This window comes from Bos mutus, chromosome 20, assembly GCF_027580195.1.
Source record: "Bos mutus isolate GX-2022 chromosome 20, NWIPB_WYAK_1.1, whole genome shotgun sequence".
Taxonomy (NCBI): Eukaryota; Metazoa; Chordata; class Mammalia; order Artiodactyla; family Bovidae; genus Bos; species Bos mutus.
The window spans coordinates 23,510,485-23,530,725 of record NC_091636.1 but is presented as its reverse complement, the minus strand read 5'-3'; the positions used below and the strand labels follow the sequence as shown (position 1 = coordinate 23,530,725).

Below are 20,241 nucleotides of genomic sequence, written 5' to 3'. Positions count from 1 at the left end.
AATTTTTGTTTTTTTTTGGTGAGTTAGTGTGTATTTGCATATGAACATATATATTAATACACTTGATTGCATTGTTATTTTTTATCATTAGTCAGTCCTAGTCAAAAAAATTTCAAAGTTACTGCCTTAGGCATATGTGCACATGTTTACACATTTCATCATTATTATAATAGCAAAATGCTAGAAGCAACCTAAGATCCTATCAGTAGTAGAAAGGGTAAACATATTTTTATACAATGGAACATTACTCATCAGATAAAATGAGATAATTGCATCTACTGAGGTTCCTGACATTGTACAGGAGACAGGTACCAAGACCATCCCATGGAAAAGAAGTGCAAAAAAGCAAAATGGCTGTCTGGGGAGGCCTTACAAATAGCTGTGAAAAGAAGAGAAGCGAAAAGCAAAGGAACAAAGGAAAGATATAAACATCTGAATGCAGAGTTCCAAAGAATAGCAAAAAGAGATAAGAAAGCCTTCCTCAGCGATCAGTGCAAAAAAATAGAGGAAAACAACAGAATGGGAAAGACTAGAGATCTCTTCAAGAAAATTAGAGATACCAAGGGAACATTTCACGTAAAGATGGGCTCGATAAAGGACAGAAATGGTATGGACCTAACAGAAGCAGAAGATATTAAGAAGAGGCGGCAAGAATATACAGAAGAACTGTACAAAAAAGATCTTCACGACCAAATCACAATGGTATGACCACTCACCTAGAGCCAGACATCCTGGAATGTGAAGTCAGGTGGGCTTCAGAAAACATCACTACGAACAAAGCTAGTGGAGGTGATGGAATTCCAGTTGAGCTATTCCAAATCCTAAAAGATGATGCTGTGAAAGTGCTGCACTCACTATGCCAGCAAATTTGGAAAACCCAGCAGTGGCCACAGGACTGGAAAAGGTCAGTTTTCATTCCAATCCCAAAGAAAGGCAATGCCAAAGAATGCTCAAACTACCGCACAATTGCACTCATCTCATACTCTAGTAAAGTAATGCTCAAAATTCTCCAAGCCAGGCTTCAGCAGTACGTGAACCATGAACTCCCATATGTTCAGGCTGGTTTTAGAAAAGGCAGAGGAACCACAGATCAAATTGCCAACATCCGCTGGATCATTGAAAAATCAAGAGAGTTCCAGAAAAACATCTATTTCTGCTTTAATGACTGCCAAAGCCCTTGACTGTGTGGATCACAATAAACTGGAAAATTCTGAAAGAGATGGGAATACCAGACCACCTATATGCAGGTCAGGAAGCAACAGTTAGAACTGGACATGGAACAACAGACTGGTTCCAAATAGGAAAAGGAGTACATCAAGGCTGTATATTGTCACCCTGCTTATTTACCTTAATATGCAGAGTACATCATGAGAAATGTTGGGCTGGAAGAAGCACAAGTTGGAATCAAGATTGCCGGGAGAAATATCAATAACCTCAGATATGCAGATGACACCACCCTTATGGCAGAAAGTGAAGAAGAACTAAAAAGCCTCTTGATGAGAGTGAAAGAGGAGAGTGAAAAAGTTGGCTTAAAGCTCAACATTCAGAAAATGAAGATCATGGCATCTGGTCCCATTACTTCATGGCAAATAGATGGGGAAAGAGTGGAAACAGTATCAGACTTTATTTTGGGGGGCTCCAAAATCACTGCAGATGGTGATTGCAGCCATGAAGTTAAAAGACTCTTACTCCTTGGAAGAAAAGTTATGACCAACCTAGATAGCATATTGAAAAGCAGAGACATTACTTTGCCAACAAAGGTCCATCTAGTCAAGGCTATTGTGTTTCATGTGGTCATGTATGGATGCGAGAGTTGGACTGTGAAAAAAGCTGAGTGCTAAAGAATTGATGCTTTTGAACTGTGGTGTTGGAGAAGACTCTTGAGAGTCCCTTGGACTGCAAGGAGATCCAACCAGTCCATCCTAAAGGAGATCAGCTTTGGGATTTCTTTGAAAGGAATGATGCTAAAGCTGAAACTCCAGTACTTTGGCCACCTCATGCGAAGAGTTGACTCATTGGAAAAGACTCTGATGCTGGGAGGGATTGAGGGCAAGAGGAAAAGGGACAACAGAGGATGAGATGGCTGGATGGCATCACTGACTCAATGGACATAGTTTGAGTGAACTCCGGGAGTTGGTGATGGACAGGGAGGCCTGGCGTGCCGCGACTCACAGGGTCACAAAGAGTCAGAGACAACTGAGCGACTGATCTGATCTGATCTGATGTTAGCATAGATGAATCACAAAACATAATATTGAATGGCAGAAAGTTACAGAATGATAGCTAAGTATAATTGAATTTATGTTAAAAAATAATAATATGATGTTCTGAAAATATCAACACCAACTTCAGTATAACCAACTTCTGAAGAAAAAGAAAATGGAATGGGTTTGGGGCAGGGTTCCAAGCCATGGTGCAAGCTCTCCAACTTAGTGTGTGTGTGCACGTTTGCAAGCCTTTCACTTAAAAAAAATTATAAGTGAATAAAGCAAAATGTTAACATGCAGGTGATAGGTACTTAGATATTAGTGATATTGTTTGGTCTCCAGGTGTTTATAATGTTTGATTTTTTAATTGCATCATGCAATAAGTAGATAACTGATGTAGTTTTCTTATAGGGAGAATCTTTAAGAACTGAATATTATTGTTAGAATTAAAATCATAAGTATTCTTTTGAACATGTTCAATTATTTTATTATGACACCTTTAGTTAGGTGAAAGCTGTGTAATGAAAATGTAATTGATGAGAAGCACATAGGTAGTGGAAAGGAATTAAATATAAACTCTAAAGTTGAAAGTATTTACATTAATTGCGTATTCTAAAATCTATAAGATGTAACCAAAAAAATATTTATTGAATAAGAAGCCCTGTTAAAAATAGTTCTTTTTCATTCAGGTAAAGCAGATGATCATTCACTGAATAAAAGTTACAACTAAATATTATATTATTAAATTGTAATTGTTGCTTAGTGGATAAACAAAGCAAAAAATATGTAATGTATCTGTAGTTTTGTCATTCATATTTCTTTGTTTTACTTAGCTGGTCACCTGACTTTTGAATGCCGCAATTTTCTCCGAGTAGATCCCAAAAGGGATATAGTTTTGGATGTCAGCAGCACAAGCAGTGAAGAGAGTGATGAAGAGAATGAGGAACTGAATAAACTGCAGGCATTACAAGAAAAAAGTAAGCAAAACTTTTTTTTCCCTCCAGCGTTTAAGGTTGTTTCTAAATGTCCTGTTGTATTATGTCATCTTTATCTATTGTTCTCTTATATTTGTCATTAAAATAGTTTGCATCTTACGTAAGAAGTATTGCATAGGTAAGGAAATAGGCTTGAACGTTGTAAGTAACTTGCCCAAAGTCAAACAATTGGTCAGTGATAGAACCAGCAGGCAAGTATGTTTCTGATTCTGCAACCCGGGTTTTATTGTGTTTTGTTCTGTTTTTCCATCTCACTGGAATGTATCACATGGTACAAAGAGTCTAAAGGATTGGATCGTCAAATCACACTCATTAAAATCAGAGATCTTAGCAGTATCAAGTTTTAGTTGACCCTTGAACAACATGGATTTGAATTGCATGGGTTGACTTTCATACAAATTTTTTCAGCATTACATACTAGAATAATAAACAAGCTGCAGTTGATGGAATTCACAGATTCAGAACCATGCATATGGAGAAACTGTGTATGTGGAAAGCCAACTATAAATTATAGTTGGATTTTGGACTGCAAAATTACAGAAAATTTATTTCCTCACAAAATTTATTTCCTCACCCCTGTGCCACTCAGGGGTCAACTGTAACTTCATGTATGCAGATGACCATGTGGCATAGCAAAGCAGCAAGAGTTCTGGGACTACAGTACAACCTCCTAGGTTCCCACTCTGGCCATGGTTAATGTCAAAGGTTTTGACATTACTTACACAAAAGAAAGTCATTTTGGTCATGAAACACCTTAATTTTATGCCCAGATAGTTACATTTCCCAGGGATTATGGATTTATGCCCCCCAAATCCCTAGATTCCAGGATTATTTACCATAAACAGTCCTAGACCAACCAAGTACATTCAGCTATAAGCAGTCTATAAATAAGGATTCTTCTGCCAACAGCTTGATCATGGACTTCGAACTTTCAGAACTGTGAGAAAGTAAATTTCTATAATTTAACTATACACCACCTCCTCCCCACTCCCCCCAGAAAAGGATTCTCTGGCCAGCAAATACTAGTAATTTATTTCCAGGAAATCTATCATTAGCATGTTTATAAAGAAATTTGACCAAGTTACCTTTTTTCTTTCCTGAGGCATCCTCCTTTCCCCTGCAAAAGAGAACAAATTTCAGACCAACTGTTTAACCATTTGTTTTCCATCTTGTGTATAAAATGACCTATCTTTGCAGTGGGGTTTTTAAGGATAAAATATGATGCCATATGTGAAAATATTTTGTAAACTACAAAATGCCTTATTGGTAGTTGTCACACAGAAGCAAAATGCAGCTTATTTGAATATGGGTTTAAGCATGGAGTGAGACAGATACAAAAAGGTTAAACTTGTTTTTGGTCATAAGAGAACGATAAACACCTTAAAATTTTTTAACCTTTCCATATAATGTCCAGTGAAGGTAAGTGGAAGAAGTCAAATGCCAGGGTACTGGGACAAGCCAAGAAGGCAGAAGAAGGTTGGCATCCCAAAGAAGGCAGGCGAGAGTGACAGGAAATGTGAGTCTGTATAACTGCAGCGATAGCTGCTTGAATGTATACGTATTTTTTCTTTTGCTCCCTACTGAAACAACACTAACAATAGAATTTTTTAAAGACCCAAATTCACAAGGACAAAGAAAACAAGAGTCAAAAAATTGGGGTTAGTGATAATGGACTCACACTTTAAGAGAGCTCAACCCTTTAACAGTGTGGAAAGCTGAGAAATAACCTGAGTATACACTCTAACTCAAGTATACAGTCTTGATAATGAGTATCCTTGGGTACCTCTGAAAGTGAGAATGTAAGGCTAAAAACAGGGATTGCTTAAAAGCCTGCAGTAGTTAATGCTCCGTTCCCTTTCCCTACTCTGTGAAGCCCTGTCGTCTCAGTAGACTGCCACAGGTCTATTTTCTAGACTGGGTCAGATCAACAGTCTTTAAACTGGGACACACCAAACACAAATGAAGATATTTAAGTTAAAGGTTAGATACAGAATGGTGAGAGCCTTCTAGCCATCTTCACCTATTGGTTCCCAGTCATATATCACTCAGGCAGAAGATCTGAAGATACATCCCTGGGAAATCTGACCACCCAAAGAAGAAAGAAATAAGGATATTGACATTAGGGATTCTTCAAAAACAAGATCTCACCAGATGGCCAGTGAAGTCTGGTCTTCCAAGTTTCGCTTGCTAAAAGCTTCCGGTCAGCTTTTTAGATAGTGAAGAGTGCTAAATTTCTGCAGAAGGATTCTCACATGAAATATAGATTCCAAAACACAAAAAATCAACTTGAGAAATACACAGCCTGTAGAGGGAGAAAACTTAGCAGAAATAATAAATATTTAGTTTCATAGAAAAGATACAGCATGCATGAATATGAATAAAACCTACAAAGGGGCTTTTGAAAATTAAAAATTAAACAGATATGGAAAACTTGATAGAGTTGGAAGTAAAGTTGGAAAAAACAAAAAAGACCAAAGTGAGAGAAAGAAGATAGAACAATTGAAGGGTCATTCTTGAAAATACTTCATTCAAATGAATCCCAGAAAGAGAAGAAATAATTTCCAGATGAAAAGGTTTACAAGTGCCAGGCACAGTGTTAAAAATATCCCACACAAAGTACATTATAATGAAACTTAAAGTATGCTAGAAACCCAAAGATATAATCCAGACTTCCAGAGTTGAGAATAAGGCAGGTCATGAAGAATCAGGAGTCAGAATAGTTATGTATGTCTCTAACCAATATTGGAAGCTAGTAGAATGTGGATCATGCTTTCAATTGTTGAAGAAAAGTTATATCCAAGTTAGGATGATATACCCAACCATATTATTAATCAAATGTGGAAGTACAGTAAAGATATTGTCAGACATTCGAGTCTCAAAAAACAATTTACTTGTCACTTTTTCTCAGAAAACCTCTGGAATAAGTGTTCTACCAATGTAAGGGAATACACTGAATAAAGGAAGACAGGAATGTAGGGACTAGAAAAGATAACAAGGGAAATTTGTAGCATGCTGGTAAGGAGATATTCCAGAAGGACAGCTGCACCAAAATGGAGAGTAGCCAAGCCCACATAGGAGCACAACAGAAGATTCTAGGAGAGAAAGCCTAAGATCCTTAATCCCACAAGGATACTTTCTACCCCTTTCACCTGTACTGCCCCATTTTAAGAAAGACAAATGCATAAGAGTTTAGAATTAGGAAGAATCTTTAGAACAAATAATTTAAAAACCTAGTTTTGTAGAAAAAGAAAATGAAAACAGGTGACTTTCCAAAGTCACTCACCAGTCACAGTAGAGCCAACATTTCTTGCCATGGTTCAGGTTTCTTGCCTACTTGTCCTGTAGTATTTTCATTACAATGTGCTGCTCTCCTACCTTAGATGTCATCCAGTCTATTGGTTCTTGACCTTTTTGTCCTTTATCACATCAATCTTGAAGGATAAACTACACCCTCATCGTGAATAGTGGTTTGTCCTAGAGGTGATTTTTCAATCAGAAGACCAGGGACAGATCCACTCTGGGAGAAAGGGGAGGAAGGAGCATATAATAGCCTCCAGGACAGAGAGTAGTTGGTGAAGCTTCATTATTAGCAAATTGGCTTTCTGGCTCAGATGGTAAAGAATCTGCCTGCAGTGCGGCAGGCCCAGGTTCCATCCCCAGGTCAAGAAGATCCCCTGGAGAAGGGAGTGGCTACCCACGCCTGTATTCTTTCCTGGAGAATGCCATGAACAGAAGAATTTGGTGCACTACAGTCCATGGGATCACAAAGAGTTAGTTGGTCACAACCAAGCAACTTACACACACACAAGGAAGGGACCCATATTTATTTCATGATCACCAGATGGAGTCCCAGTGTTGTTCTTCAATCGTTAAGTCACATCCGACTCTTTGCTCTCCCATGGACTACAGCACGCCAGGCTTCCCTGTCTTTCAGTACCTCCTAGAGTTTGCCCAAACTCATGTCCATTGAATCATTGATGTTATCTAACCATCTAAGTCTCTGCCACTCCCATCTCCTTTTGCCCTCCTCGGTCTTTCCCAGCATCAGGGTCTTTTCCAATGAGTCAGCTCTTCTTATGATGGGGCCAAAGTATTGGAGCTTCAGCTTCAGCCTTCTAATGAATATTCAAGGTTGATTTCCTTTAAGACTGACTAGTTTGATTTCCTGCTGTCCAGGAGACTCTCAAGAGTTTTCTCCAACACCACATGTTGAAAGCATCAGTTCTTTGGTGCTCCACCTTCTTTATGGTCCAGGTCTCACATCCGTACATGACTGCTGGAAAAACCATAATTTTGACTATACGGACCTTCGTCAGCAAAGTGATATCTCTGATTTTTAATATGCTGTCTAGGTTTGTCATGGCTTTTCTTCTGAGGAGCAAGCCTCTTTTAATTTCATGGCTGCAGTCACCATCCTCAGTGATTTTGGAGCCCAAGAAAACAAAATCCATCATTGTTTCCACTTTTTCCAGTCTGTTTGCCTTGAAGTCATGATCTTAGTTTCTGAATGTTGAGTTTTCACTGTCTTCTTTCACTCATCAAGAAGCACTCTAGTTCCTCCATTAGTGGTATCATCTGCATATCTGGAGTTTGATGTTTCTCCCAGCAATCTTGATTCCAACTTGTGAGTCATCCAGCCCTGCATTTCACATGATGTACTCTGCATGTAAGGTAAATAAGCAGAGTGACAATATACACCGAAAATAAGATCTCCTTTTTAGCATAGTGGATTGGAATGCAAAAGTAGGAAGTCGAGAGGTATCTGGAGTAACAGGCAAATCTGGCCTTGGAGTACAAAATGGAACAGGGCAAAGACTAACAGAGTTTTGCCAAGAGAACATACTTGTCATAGCAGACACCCTCTTCCAACAACACAAGAGACAACTCTACAGATGGTCATTACCAAAATCAGATTGATTATATTGATTATTTTCTTTGCAGCCTAAGACAGAGAAGCTCTATACAGTCAGCAAAAATAAGACCTGGAGCTGACTATGGCTCAGATCACGAGCTCCTGATTGCAAAATTCAGACTTAAATTGAAGAAAGTAGGGGAACCCACTAGACCATTCAGATATGACATATATCAAATCCCTTACAATTATACACTGGAGGTGACAAATAGATTGAAGGGATTAGGTCTGGTAGACGGAGTGCCTGAAGAAATATGGACAGAGGTTCATAAGGCTGTACAGGAGGTGGTGACCAAAACCATTCCCAAGAAGGAGAAATGCAAGAAGTCAAAGTGGTTGTCTGAGGAGGCCTTACAGATAGCTGAGAAAATAAAAGAAATGAAAGGCAAAGGTGAAAGGGAAAGATATACACAACTGAATGCAGAGTTCCAGAGAATAGCAAGGAGAGATAAGAAAGCCTTCTTAAGTGAACAGTGCAAAGGAATCCCAGTAACCCCTACCCAAATGAACCATAGAGTGGGGTCTGAAGCACACAGAGGAAGGGAGTGTAGAGTCTGTGGTTGTTAGTTCCATTGATAATTTGATGATGTTGTTCAAAATCTCTGAAAGGGTCAGTTCTCAGTGTGAGTGACTGAATGCATCCTTGACCTGCATCCTTTAGGTAATCCTAGGGGCTCCTTGAATTCTTCCTTAGTCCTTAGAGCTAGAGAGATCTTATACCAACTGTCTTGAATATTTTAAGTTTGTTTTTTTTTTTTAATGATATAATATAATTAAAATAGCCAGGAGAAAGCAAGTAGTTTTTAGTGTACTTATATAAGTCCTTTGTTAGATGCCTGGTTTACAAATATTTTATCCTAATATGTAGCTTGTCTTTTCATCTTCTTAATAGGTGTTTCACGGAGCAATTGATTTTAATTTTTATTAAGTCCAAGTTATTAATTTTCCTCGTAGATTATGCTTTGCTTTCAAGTGTAACTTTTTACCTATCTCTTGTTCTCCTTTACTTTTTTCTAAAGTTTTTATAGTTTTATATTTTACATTAAGTCCTTCATCCATTTGAGTTGATTATTATATAAGATATGAAACTTAGAGCACTTAGTGTTTTGTTTAATAATGAACAATTGTTCCAGCACTGTTCATTGAAAGGCTGCCTTTCCTTCATTGAATTGCTTTTGCCAAAAATAGTTGATCATATTTGTGTGGATTTGTTTCTGGATTGTCTATACTGCTCCATTGATCTGTGTGTCTAGCCCTCCACCCATTCTTGATTAATGTAGCTAAAGATGGAGGGACTGAGTTTTTCTACTTTATTCTTCTTTTCCAAAATTATTGCAACTATTCTAGTTTCTTTTCCTTTCCATAAAAATTTTGGAATAATGTTTTTATCTGCAAAGAATCTTGCTGGGATTTTGATACTCATTGCATTAAGCATGTTTATCAATTTGGGGAAAATTGACACCTTTACTATGTTGAGCATTCCAACCCACATAATATGTCTCTATAATTATTTAGATCTTTGATTTCTTTTCTTATCACTGTTTAATTTTCAGCATATAAATCCTACATATTTTATTAGATTTATATCTATAAATATTTCTTTTTTGAAAAATTGTAAATGATGTTTTTTTTCATTGTCTGCATGTCCATTACAAGTATATAGAAATGCAGTTTATTTGTGTGTGTTTATCTTTTATCCTTGTTGAACTCACTGATTATTTCTAGGAGTTTTTGGTAGATTCCTTGTAATTTTCTATGTAAACCATCATGTCATCTGCATATCAAAACAGTTTTACTTCTTCCATTTTTATTTGTAAGCCTTTTATTTCCCTTTCTTGACTTATTGTTGTGGCTAGAACTTAGAGTACTATATTGAGAAAGAGCAGTGAAGATGAATTCTTACCTGGATTCCAACCCTAGGGGACAGAAATATTCAGACCTTAGCAGTTAGCTGTCAGTTTTTTTGTAGCCACTCTTTATCAAGTTGAGGAAGTGTCCCTCCATTCCTATTTTGAAAGAGTTTTTATCATGAATGGGTGTCAGATTTTGCCATATGCATTTTCTGTATCAGTTGATAGGATCCTACAGTTTTTCTTTAACCTGTTAATACAGTTCAGTTCAGTCGCTCAGCCATTTCTGACTCTTTGTGAACTCATGAATTGCAGCACGCCAGGCCTCCCTATCCATCACCAGCTCCTGGAGTTCACCCAAACTCATGTGCATTGAGTTGGTGATGCCATCCAGCCATCTCATCCTCTGTCATCCCCTTCTCCTCCTGCCCCCAGTCCCTCTCAGCATCAGGGTCTTTTCCATTGAGTCAGCTCTTCTCATGAGGGGGCCAAAGTATTGGAGTTTCAGCTTCAGCATCAGTCCTTCCAATGATCACCCAGAACTGGTCTCCTTTAGGATGGACTGGTTGGATCTCCTTGCAGTCCAAGGGACTTGTAAGATTCTTCTCCAACACCACAGTTCAAAAGCATCAATTCTTTGGCGCTCAGCTTTCTTCACAGTCCAACTCTCAACATCCATACATGACCACTGGAAAAACCATAGCCTTGACTAGACGGACCTTTGTTAGCAAAGTAATATCTCTGCTTTTTAATATGCTATCTAGGTTGGTCATAACTTTCCTTCCAAGGAGTAAGCGTCTTTTAATTTCATGGCTGAAATCACCATCTGCAGTGATTTTGGAGCCCAGAAAAATAAAGTCTGACACTGTTTCCACTGTTTCCCCATCTATTTCCCATGAAGTGATGGGACCAGATGCCATGATCTTCGTTTTCTGAATGTTGAGCTTTAAGCCAACTTTTTCACTCTCCACTTTCACTTTCATCAAGAGACTTTTTAGTTCCTCTTCACTTTCTGCCATAAGGATTGTGTCATCTGCATATCTGAAGTTATTGATATTTCTCCTGGCAATCTTGATTCCAGCTTGTGCTTCTTCCAGTCCAGCGTTTCTCATGATGTACTCTGCATATAAGTTAAATAAGCAGGGTGACAATATACAGCCTTGAGGTACTCCTTTTCCTATTTGGAACCAGTTTGTTGTTTCATGTCCAGTTTAACTGTTGCTTCCTGACCTACATACAGGTTTCTCAAGAGGCAGGTCAGATGGTGTGGTATTCCCATCTCTTTCAGAATTAAGACAGTCGATTACATTAATTGATTTTTGAATATTTAGTCAGCCTAGCATACCTTGAATAAGTGACATTTTGTCATGGTGTATAATTTTTTAAAAATATTAAATACTGAATTCTCTTTGCTAATGTTTTGTTAACAGTTATTTGCATCCATGTTCATGAGAGATGTTAGTCTTTTTTTCTAATTTTGTACTATTTTAATATGATTTTGGTATCAGAGTAACATTAGCTTCGTAGAATATTGAGAAGGGTTTCATTCTCTTCTGTTTGTTAGATAAGATTATATAAAATTTGTATTAACCCTTTAAATGTTTGGTATCACAGCCTCCCAAGGGAGGAAGTCTGTGTTCTCCACTCAGTCTTTGATGATGTGGGTGGTGCCACATTTTTTTCTGTGGTGTTTGGCTGGAGAATGGCAATTATTATCTAAAAACTTCTTGTCACTATGCTGTCTCTTTTCTGGTCCTTTGACTAGAAAGAGCAGATTCTTGTTGGGGCATTTTTGTCTCCACCTGTTGACATTGCCAGGTTGCCAGATCTTAAGGCTGTACTGTATAAAGTAAAAAGATATTTCAGGGAACTCAGTACTGGGTTGTTTTCTAGATTATACGAGAACCCTAGCTAGTGTCTGCCTTTTCACCTTTCAGAGTCTTCTTATGCTTGTTTTTGTTATGTCTGGGATGTGTAGTTACACTTAATGAGAGGAATAGGAAAAATATGTCTACTTCATCTTCCTAGAAGCAATTCAACTGATTTTTTTCAAAGGTGAAAAGGCAATTCTATGTAGAAAAAGTCTTTTCAGCAAATAGTGCTAGAATAAATGAATATTTTTAAAAGTGTTAAGTGAAATAAGTAAGTTGAAAAATATTATATATGTTACATTTTTCAGATGAGAAAAAACTTGAGACTTACACGTAACTTTATTTGTATATGTGAATGTATGTTTATATTTAGTTATGTATAGAGAAAGCCTAGAAGAATACACACCAAATTGTGTATTTGAAAATCAAGCTAGAGAATAGTGTGTATTCTTTCCTTCCTAGATACTGACAACATAAATATTAATTGTTATTGTCCCATTACCCTAGGATTTTGTGATCCTAATTTTGCTTGAAAAGGAAAATTTTTTTAAGTTATACATGATTGTGTTGTTTCATTTCATAAGGCCTGAAATAGTACCCACCAAACTTTCAACCTAGATTAGGTATTAGAAATGAAATACTTTTTAGTTTTTAGTAAATATACGTAGTTGATTTGAAATTTGTATTAAAGGTATAGTGTTTTTATTAGATTTTTAATGAGTAAAAATAATCAAGAAAGGGGGCATTGTTACAAGAAAAGTGCAGATCCTGACCAGTGAAATTCACCAACCAACAACCAAATTTTTAAATGTATAAAATATTAATATCATATATTAATGGATATATATGGAATCTAGAAAAATGATGCAGATGAACCTATTTACAGGGTAACAGTAGACACAGATGTGGAGAACAGACATGGGCACACAGGGAAGCGGAGAGCATGGGGCGAACTGGAAGATTGAAATTGCCGAATGTGCACTGCCACGTGTAAAACAGATAGCCGATGGGAAGCTGTGGCACAGTGCAGGGTGCTCAGCCTCGGTGTTCTGTGTGGCCTCAGTGGGGAGGGTGGGATGAGGGTGGTGAGAGGAAGGCGATGTGTGTGTACATACAGCTAATTCACTTTGTTGTACCACACTGTAAAGCAGCTGTACTCCAATTTTTAAAAAAAAATGCTTACATACCACAATAATATATGAACTGATGGTGACCTGATTCTTTCCCCTCAACACACAGGAATTAATGAAGAAGAGGAAAAGAAAAAAGCAAAAAGCAAAGAGAAAATCAAGTTGAAAAAAAAAAGGAAGAGGTATTTTTTAAACTTTTTTTTTTTAAACAGGACTGAATATAGGATGGATTAAAAAATTTTATTTTTCATATCACTGTCTTGTTAATTTAATATTAAAGAGAATTCGGTTGTTTCAGTAAAATAACAAAATCCTTCATGTCAGGATTCAAAAATAGAGTCAGCACTCAAATACCTTAAATTTTCTTTTTTGGAGCAAATTAAGATATAAATAAATAACAGCCACACTGCTTCTTTTATGTATTCTGTTTGTGTTCTAGAATTTTTAAATTATGGAACATTAGTCAAGTTTTAATTTGGACATATGTTGAAATTCTTCACATACACATTTTGTCCTCATATATATGAAGTTGGGGCTTAAATATCTGTATTCTCAGAATATCATTAATTAATGAAATTAATTAATTGATTAATTGGATTTGTGTACCTATTTGTCATGCAAAAAATTCCTTCAGGTCTTCAGAATTCTCAACTACCTATGATTTTTTTTTTACTGTCAACTCTTTTGACAGCAACTGGTTAAAGAAATTGATCCAAAGACTTAAGAGGCAACTTCTTCCTTGGTTCATGAGTGCACTTTCATTTATACCAGAATAAGCATGTACATATAGGCACTATTTAAGGTATTTAGCAGGTAGTAATATCTAGCTTGGACCTTAGTTCTCTGACAGAGTAGGTTCTGCATGTCAGGTGTTGTCTCTGTAGTTTTTGTGGAGCATGAAATATATAAACTCTAACACCTCGGCTAGTATACATATTGGAAGTTAACTCACTTTCAGGTGTTGAGAGTTAAATAACAATGTTTGTAAGAACTAATAAAGGAAGGTAGAGCTCAATGTATCACGTAGTCTGATTAGTGTATTGTTTTGTTATTTGCACTACTACAACATAATGGATTCCTTGTAGGAAAAGTGAGATTTTCTATTTTCTTCCAAATTTTCATGTACTGATTTTAGAGTAACATATTATTTACCTTGGGCTTCACAGACCTCATTCAGACACAGCCCAGAATTACAAGAACTTTTTTAAGTACAGTTTGAGCAAAGATAATGCCACTTAATGTAGTTGCTATGCTAAAGTTTAACCTTCTGCCTTAAAAAAGAGAATCCAAGTCCAAAAAGGCAAAGAAAACAGTATAGGCAGAGAAGCAGCTCTGGTCAGAACATAGAGGTCAAGAAGTTCTTGAAAACAGGAAAGCAGACAAGAGTTGAGAAAAACAGAACTGAAGAGAGTGCAAGAGAATACATGAGAAACTAGGCTCAGGAGAGAGCCAGAGTCTGAGAGGGTAAACAAGGAAAAGGAAGGAACACACTGTTCCAGAAACCCAGGAGACTCAGGGCCCCTGGTCAAGGGAGGCAGTCAAGGAATCCGCACAGCGAGTCTCTGTACAGACGCAACCTGTGGTCTCCTGGGTGTCCTTTTCCTTCTCCTGTGTGTCTGTCAGATTTTCTTAGTTTGAGTTTTAACTTCCCATGTTTAGATCACTCATCTAACTCTGGGATACCTTTTTTATTATAAATTAACTCAGTTTCTGTTTTGTTCTACTTATTTGGGGTTTGGGTAAATCATTCTCATTTATTTAGATTATACATTTAAAAGTATCCTTTTGTAACTACTGCAAATTATTATGGAATGCAACTGTTCATCTGTATCACTCTGTATATAAAAGAATCAAGTACTTTAACTTGAAAAATAAAAAAGAAATAACAGAAGTGCTTTTATTTTGCCAATTTTCAGCTTTCATACATTTATATGGAGGTACAATTATAGCTCTTTTTATATTTTTGCATTCTTTGTGGCTCTTTTAAGAGAATAAACCAACAAGTTATTGTATATACAGTGAATTGTGTATATACTGAGAGTGTATAAAATGCCACTTTCTTTGCCTTATAAGAAAGACTTTGAAGGGTACACTGAGGTACACAGGATGAGAAACTGAAAATCACAGAAAAATTATTTCATCCTTGCTGAATTTAAAACTCATAACTGGAATTGAGCAGAACAGAGATATTTATTTTGTTAGTTTCTCTGGCTAAGTGGCAAAAATTCTGATTACAGTATTTTAAGAGCATACAGATGTAAAAGGCACATTTCATTTGAGTTTCTTTATACTCTCACCTTGTTCCAAGAAGGATTCAAAGCAGTCTGGATTCCATTTAAATGCACCCATCAGCCATAAATACAGTTATCAGTCAGTATGTATTATTACCCGTAGGTCTTATTCATCTAGTTCCACTGAAGAGGACACTTCAAAACAAAAGAAGCAAAAATACCAGAAGAAAGAAAAGAAAAAGGAGAAAAAGAGTAAGTCGAAAAAGGGGAAGCATCACAAAAAGGACAAAAAGAAGAGAAAAAGGGAAAAGCATTCCTCTGCCCCTAACAGTTCTGAAATATCCAAAAAGTAACTGAGACTGGCCTGAGCTATTAAATTTAAAAATTTACTTTTGAAAATTATTTGACATTCTTTGAAATTTTCCATATAATTATGCTTTGCAATAAATCACAGCCATTTCCATATAGACATTTTTTCATATATAGGACCATTATTGTCTGACAATATTTTAATGTGCTATGATTATAGAGTATTGAATCAGTCTTATTACTTGATAGCCATGCCCCAAGTATGGATATCTGTGCAACAAAACTCATCATTTTTGGTATTCCTTTCTGTGTTAATGTTATTACTTCATAAGCTGATTGTAAATTGCTTTACTACAGTCAACACAGGCAATCTACCTAGCAGTAAATGAATATTGCTGGATTAAGTGTCCATCTTCCAGTGATAAAGTGAGGTAGGCTTGATGCTGAAAATTTTAAAAGCTTTATATCCTGTGATAATATATTACTATAAAGATAATGAAATTCTTCACTTAGATTTTTTTTTTTTTTTTTTTTGGATGTCATAGGAGATGAAGCTGCTCTATTGGTCTTGACTAGAACTTTTTAAATGAATGGTGTCAGCAGGAATATGAATATGAAAATATTTATAACAAAATTTCACTGTTTTCTGAGATGCAGAGTTTCTAGTACCTGCCTCCTTCGTTTTTGTAACAAAATATTTCTTCCTTGTTTAAAAAGACAAGTCTAGTTCAACCTATTTGTAAGTCTGGTAGAGATGATGCTGTGTTGGGCAGGATTTTTAGGACAGACTCCTGGGTTGTTTTACAAATGTGCCATATTGGCATGTCTTAAAGAGATACCTCAAACACAGAGTTTTTTTATTTAGAAGGACAACAGCTAAATCTTCATTATAACTGATTTTTATTGTATTCAGTATATAAATTTTATGAAGCTTGTTTCTATGAGTAATGTGGAAATTTTTTATAAATGTGAACATATATATTTATTTGTCTTAAATAATTTGTAGTTTTGAAGCAGGTTTCCATTGACTTTATGATTTCATAATATGACCAGTTTGGGGTGTTTCTCTTACTTCAGTCATAAATCTCAGGAGCAGTGACAAAAATTTAGGATTAAGAATTTTATTCTGTACTTTTTAAAATTTAAGAGCCAGGGAGTTACATCATGAAAGCCTTTATATAATAATGAAAATTTTGTATGAGTCAGCATTGTCAGACACATAGTAGTAGGTATAAATGTTTCTATATTTTTTTTAATTTCACAGTGATCAGTGCTACTTACTTGGCTAAATACTCCAATATCCCTTACGTCCTATAAGTTAAATACTTTTCATTGTAGCAGCATTGAAAGTCAGCTAGTTATCATGGCATAGCACCAAAGATTGCTGAGTACCTCACTGTGGGTGCAGTTACAAATTCTTAGCCTACATACGTAGCTGTAGGTGTATTCATAATGATGAAATCAGGTAACCTCCCAGCCTGGAAAGGTGTGCTGATCCTCCCTTCACCCAGCAGCCCTAGCCTGCATGACCTCAGTAAGACTGGGAGAGCTTCATAGCTCCTCTGAGCAGTGCTCACCAGGCGCATACTCTAGGGAAGCCAAGTCCATATCCCTGTTCTAGCATTGCAGCCATGGATGCTGTCACACTTGTAGCTTTTCTATAACCCAGCTTAGTCCGGTGGCCTCCTTTAAAAGACCTCCACTTGTTTAAATGTGTTAGTCAGTTATTTGGAGAGAAACACAGAGCTGTTAGATTTTTAAGAGTTTGTTTTGCCTTTGCTGTAGTTTATTTTTAAAAACAGTACTTTATGAAAATACAGTCCTTTGGTTATCAGGATAAAAAAAGTAAAAAAAAAAATTCCAATTTTAAAAAGGTGATTAGAAAGTGCTACATGCAAATAGATGGTCTCATTGTATTGAGTATGTAATGTGGTTAAAAGTGATTATTGTAGTGACACAGAGTTAATCCAGTTATTTGTAAGTTTTATTTTAGTTAATTGTAGAGACAATAAATTGGCTTGTCAGGTTTGTTTTTTGAATGGTGGTATACTCAGTGGCTCAGGAGAGTTGTATAAAATTCAGCCTTCATTAACTACTAGAGTTTGCAAATTAAAAGATTTTAATGTTGTGTAATTTTTTTACTCCCAGAAAAAAATCTTGGAATAGTTCTTGATTAAATTTCCCATAGTATGAGAATAGTTTATGAAAGATCTCACCTGAATAAAATACATTTGTTTTTACTAAAATAATTTCTACTAAAGTGATCTTGTTATTGTTATTAAGATTGGATGAAAATCTCACTAATATATTGTAGGAGTAAATTAGTGACATTTCCTCTCAGGCAATATGTAGCATAAGGAAAACTGAACTTGGTAGTAAAAAATCCCAAAATCCTAGTTATTCTGACTACCTATGTGACCTTCAACAAAGTCATTTACCTTCCCTGGGCTTTGATGTCTTTCATCTATAAAATACTGTACCAAATTATCTCTGAGATCCCTTGTAATCCTTAATATATATGATTATCAATGTTTTAGTAAAATTTAAATAATATTATTTTAGAAATTATATTCATTTAGGAATATGAGTTATTATATTCATTTAGAAATAGCTGCAGATAAGCAGGTAGCATTCTGTAATGGTAAAGGTTGAATTTATCAATATAGCTGTTAAACACATGTCACTTCTCAAAGCAGATAATTGACATTTGGTTCACATCCTTACCACTCAGTGCATGTCATTTTCACTAGATGCAGACAATTTAGTTTTAGATTTAGTTTTAGATTTGTATCTGTAACCCGATTGTCTGAACACTTTGAGACTATTGCTTTTGAGCTGATGGACCTACACCCTACCCAGTTCCCTGTTTCTTTTCTCCATATCATCTGTTGGCTAAAACCTCTCAGAGAGATCCCCAGTTTGTCACAGAATACATATCTGTTTACATCTTTGGTTCTTTGAGGCTAAAACATCAGTAAGTAAAACAACTGTGTGTATCTGTATTTATGAGCCTCTCAAATTACATGCCTTAGGTTACCTTCAACTAGATTGATGAGTTATCATTAATAGTCTAGATAAATGCCATTGAGTCCTTTCTTCAGTAAACATTTATTGAGAACTTAGCATGGCAAACACTATGTTAAATAACCAGGGATACAGAGATTAATAAGACATTTGCTTCCCTGAAAGGAATTCCAAGTTTAGTTGGTAGGAGGGGAATCAGCAAACTCATCATTAGGTATTAACTGCAGTAATTGGAAGACTTCAAGGAGTACCTAAGAGTCTGGAGAAGCCTAGAAAAAGTAATGCCTGAAGTACATTTTGATTGAGGATGAGAGTGGGAGTTAGAGCAATTCCTGACAGAATGAGTACTGTGAACAAAGCCCACAGTGGACAAGGCTGGGGTGTGTGTGTCAAGAATTACAAGCCTTTTATAGGATAGGAGTGGTAAGAATCAAGACCGCCATTCTAGGTTCTTAGGTACAAGAGAAAGAGGTTTTATGCTCCATGTTTGGGAGCTTGGACTTTATCTGTAAGCAAGAGACCCCACCAGAGAGTTTTAAGAAAAGAAATCCTACGGTCCCTAGGGTGCAAAGAGTCAGACACAACTTAGTGACTGAAGAGCGAACAAGGAAAGAAGTGACTTTTATTGAGGTTTGATTCCATCCATTTCATAATTCAATTCACAGTTTTTAAAGGATGAACTTGCTTTCATCAGAAGCCCACATAAAGAATAATTTGAAATTTTGATTTTCTGTTATTTGGTGTCTTAGTCTAGGCCCACTTTTCTTTCTAAGTTCTGATTATTTCTAAAAGCTACAGTAACTTAAGTTTTCTGAAAAGCTATTGTCTTCTTTATCAGACCCAGCCCCAGAATTCATGCGTATGTACATAATTTGGAATGCTTTGCTTTTAGTTTTATTTTAGGTTATTTTTGACTGACAGAATATATTCTGTCATAATGTTAGTATTTTTGGTCAAAATAAATCATTTAAAATATATTTTTCAGTGTACAGACTATCATAATTCAGTAAGCCTTCTTTCAATATTTTGTCTCAATATTGTGAATATTACGAAGCACAGCTGCTTCAGAGTCACAGTGTCACGCATAGTTGGTCCACTCGGTGAGCCGTGTTGCTCTCCCTCAGGGTCTCTGGCTCAGCAGGGAGTGCTCCACGGACTCCAGCTGATACGAGTGCTGAGACTTGATTTTTCCTAGGCAGTTGGCATCCAAGAATAGTAGGGATTTTTTATGCCCCCTAAATGATACTTTCACTTGCAAAGCCCAGGGTCTTCAGACCTCATTTGTCTCCTCCTAATTCCTCCAAAATTTTGCAGAGTGCCAGAGAATTGGGTTGCCTCCCTGAGAGCACCACCAATGATGCATGCCCAACCCCAGCGTGCCTTTCCAAAAGGTTGGGAAGAGTCTGGGGAATCAGAATTTTGATGGCCCTGCCCGTCTCTTTAAGTTTCCTGCTTCTTATTCTTTATGGCCTCTGCTCTTGGCCTTAAGCAACAAAAGTAGACTAACCAGTGCTTTAACTAACTTTCTCTACTGAGATTTTCACCTGAGGCAACATCTAATTAGTAATATAACTATTATTAACTGTGTATCAAGATAGCCAATTGTCTGGGATTTTTTTTTTTTTTTCATCAAAGCTGGATCTGAGATCAAGAACTACCCACAAACGCTTTATGTGCTTTCTCAAAAAATAAATGAAAATTCTTTGCTTTTA

General features: G+C 36.4%; 1 protein-coding gene across 1 annotated transcript in view; it reads left to right on the top strand.

Annotated features, from left to right (window-relative positions):
* The window catches only part of SREK1IP1 (SREK1 interacting protein 1), a 37,795-nt gene extending 20,041 nt beyond the window's left edge, over nt 1-17,754 (top strand). Inside the window, exons 4-6 of the mRNA XM_005892769.3 lie at nt 3,041-3,184; nt 13,075-13,147; nt 15,360-17,754. Of these exons, the coding sequence (XP_005892831.2) occupies nt 3,041-3,184; nt 13,075-13,147; nt 15,360-15,549 (407 nt within the window). The 3' untranslated portion in view covers nt 15,550-17,754. The remainder of the gene's footprint in view (nt 1-3,040; nt 3,185-13,074; nt 13,148-15,359) is intronic.
* The last annotated feature ends 2,487 nt before the right edge of the window (nt 17,755-20,241 follow it).